This window comes from Aplysia californica, unplaced genomic scaffold, assembly GCF_000002075.1.
Source record: "Aplysia californica isolate F4 #8 unplaced genomic scaffold, AplCal3.0 scaffold00020, whole genome shotgun sequence".
Classification (NCBI taxonomy): domain Eukaryota; kingdom Metazoa; phylum Mollusca; class Gastropoda; order Aplysiida; family Aplysiidae; genus Aplysia; species Aplysia californica.
In genome coordinates this window covers 68,573-70,157 of record NW_004797290.1, presented here as the reverse complement: position 1 = coordinate 70,157, position 1,585 = coordinate 68,573, and the positions used below count along the sequence as shown (strand labels likewise).

Sequence of the window (1,585 nt, the reverse complement as noted above, 5' to 3'; positions counted from 1 at the left end):
GTGAGAGAGATAATTTAATATTTTAATATGTACACATACATTTCAAAAAGCTTTTGAAAAATTATTTTTATAGTGTACCTCCATCTGGTCTTCTATGCTGTTTTATCCCCTTTAGCCCTGGTTGTCTCTCATAGTTTAAGCAAGCTCGAAGCAGCCTGCCTCCTAAAATGTAAATCAGGCATTGGCAAACTATAGCCCGTGGGCCAAATCCAATCCATAGATAGTCTCAGTATGTTCCATGAGTCGGCCCAGTATTTGATAATTATAATGTGGACTGCGCTGAGGTGATAGTTAATGAACACAAACTGTCCGCGTTTGAAATCAAAATCAGTGGGCGTCTTTTTTTTATTTTCTCTCATGGAATGCCCTTGAGTGAAAAGTGCTTTAGTGTCAGTTTTCGTGTCACTTTTTAGAGTTTTGGTATTTCAACTGATTTCATCCAATTTCTTCTTGCCTGGCCCGTGAGATATCCATAATTACATAACCCGGCCCGCGACTTGGACATGCTTACCCATGTCTGATTAAGTTGGTTCAAGTTGGGGCGTAAAACGTCTACAATTTTTGTATATAATCAGCATCAACTTGTGATACAATATAACACCATAATAACAATTTCCTTCTTTTACGATGGTGTTGAAACCCGCAACAAAACCCCCATTATCATAATTTAGTTAAGTAGTATTCTGTTATCACAGCTAAACGTCATTTGTCGTTATCAAAATGATAATGTGTATTATCAGAAAGAAAGCCATTGTCTTCGTTCCTTGTGGGGAGCTTTTGTTAGAGTACAGACTGTAAGCATCTGTTCCATCGGTCATGCCATCTCTTAGCCACATGACATAGGTAATCACATGAACTCTTTTGCCGGCATACTCTCAATGCGGGTGGTTGGAGGCCGACATGGCTAGGTCAAGACCCCTGCTATTTTTTCTGCCTGTCTTCCTTGCTTTTCCCCAACACTAAATGACAGTTATTTTGTGGATGTGCTTCTTTTTAATCAAACAAACAGACAAACGGCATTACCCATATTTTACCTCTCATGAAACGGTAACTTTTTCCCGTAACAATTGTTTTCCTGTAACTTTTTGGTTAGTATATATATTTTATGTTGTTATAGATATTTTGGAGTGCAGCAACACGTCACTTTGCCAGAATGGTGGAACGTGTAACGAACTGCAGGGAAGTTACAATTGTAGCTGCCCGGACGCATGGAGCGGAGATCACTGTGAGACAGGTAAATATGTACAGTATATCAATTTATAATTGTGAGACAGGTAAATACGTACAGTGTATCAGTTTATAATTGTGAGACAGGTAAATACGCACAGTGTATCAGTTTATAATTGTGAGACAGGTAAATACGCACAGTGTATCAGTTTATAATTGTGAGACAGGTAAATACGCACAGTGTATCAGTCTATAATTGTGAGACAGGTAAATACATACAGTGTATCAGTTTATAATTGTGAGACAGGTAAATACATACAGTGTATCAGTTTATAATTGTGAGACAGGTAAATATATACAGTGTATCAGTTTATAATTGTGAGACAGGTAAATACATACAGTGTATCAGTTTATAATT

The 1,585-nt window shown here is 37.5% G+C and overlaps 1 protein-coding gene across 1 annotated transcript in view; it reads left to right on the top strand.

Annotated features, from left to right (window-relative positions):
* The window catches only part of LOC101857852, a gene marked incomplete at its 3' end in the record, with an annotated part of 90,173 nt that overhangs the window by 21,470 nt on the left and 67,118 nt on the right, over window positions 1-1,585 (top strand). Inside the window, 1 exon segment of the mRNA XM_005090614.2 lies at window positions 1,118-1,234. Coding sequence (XP_005090671.2) covers window positions 1,118-1,234 — 117 coding nt within the window.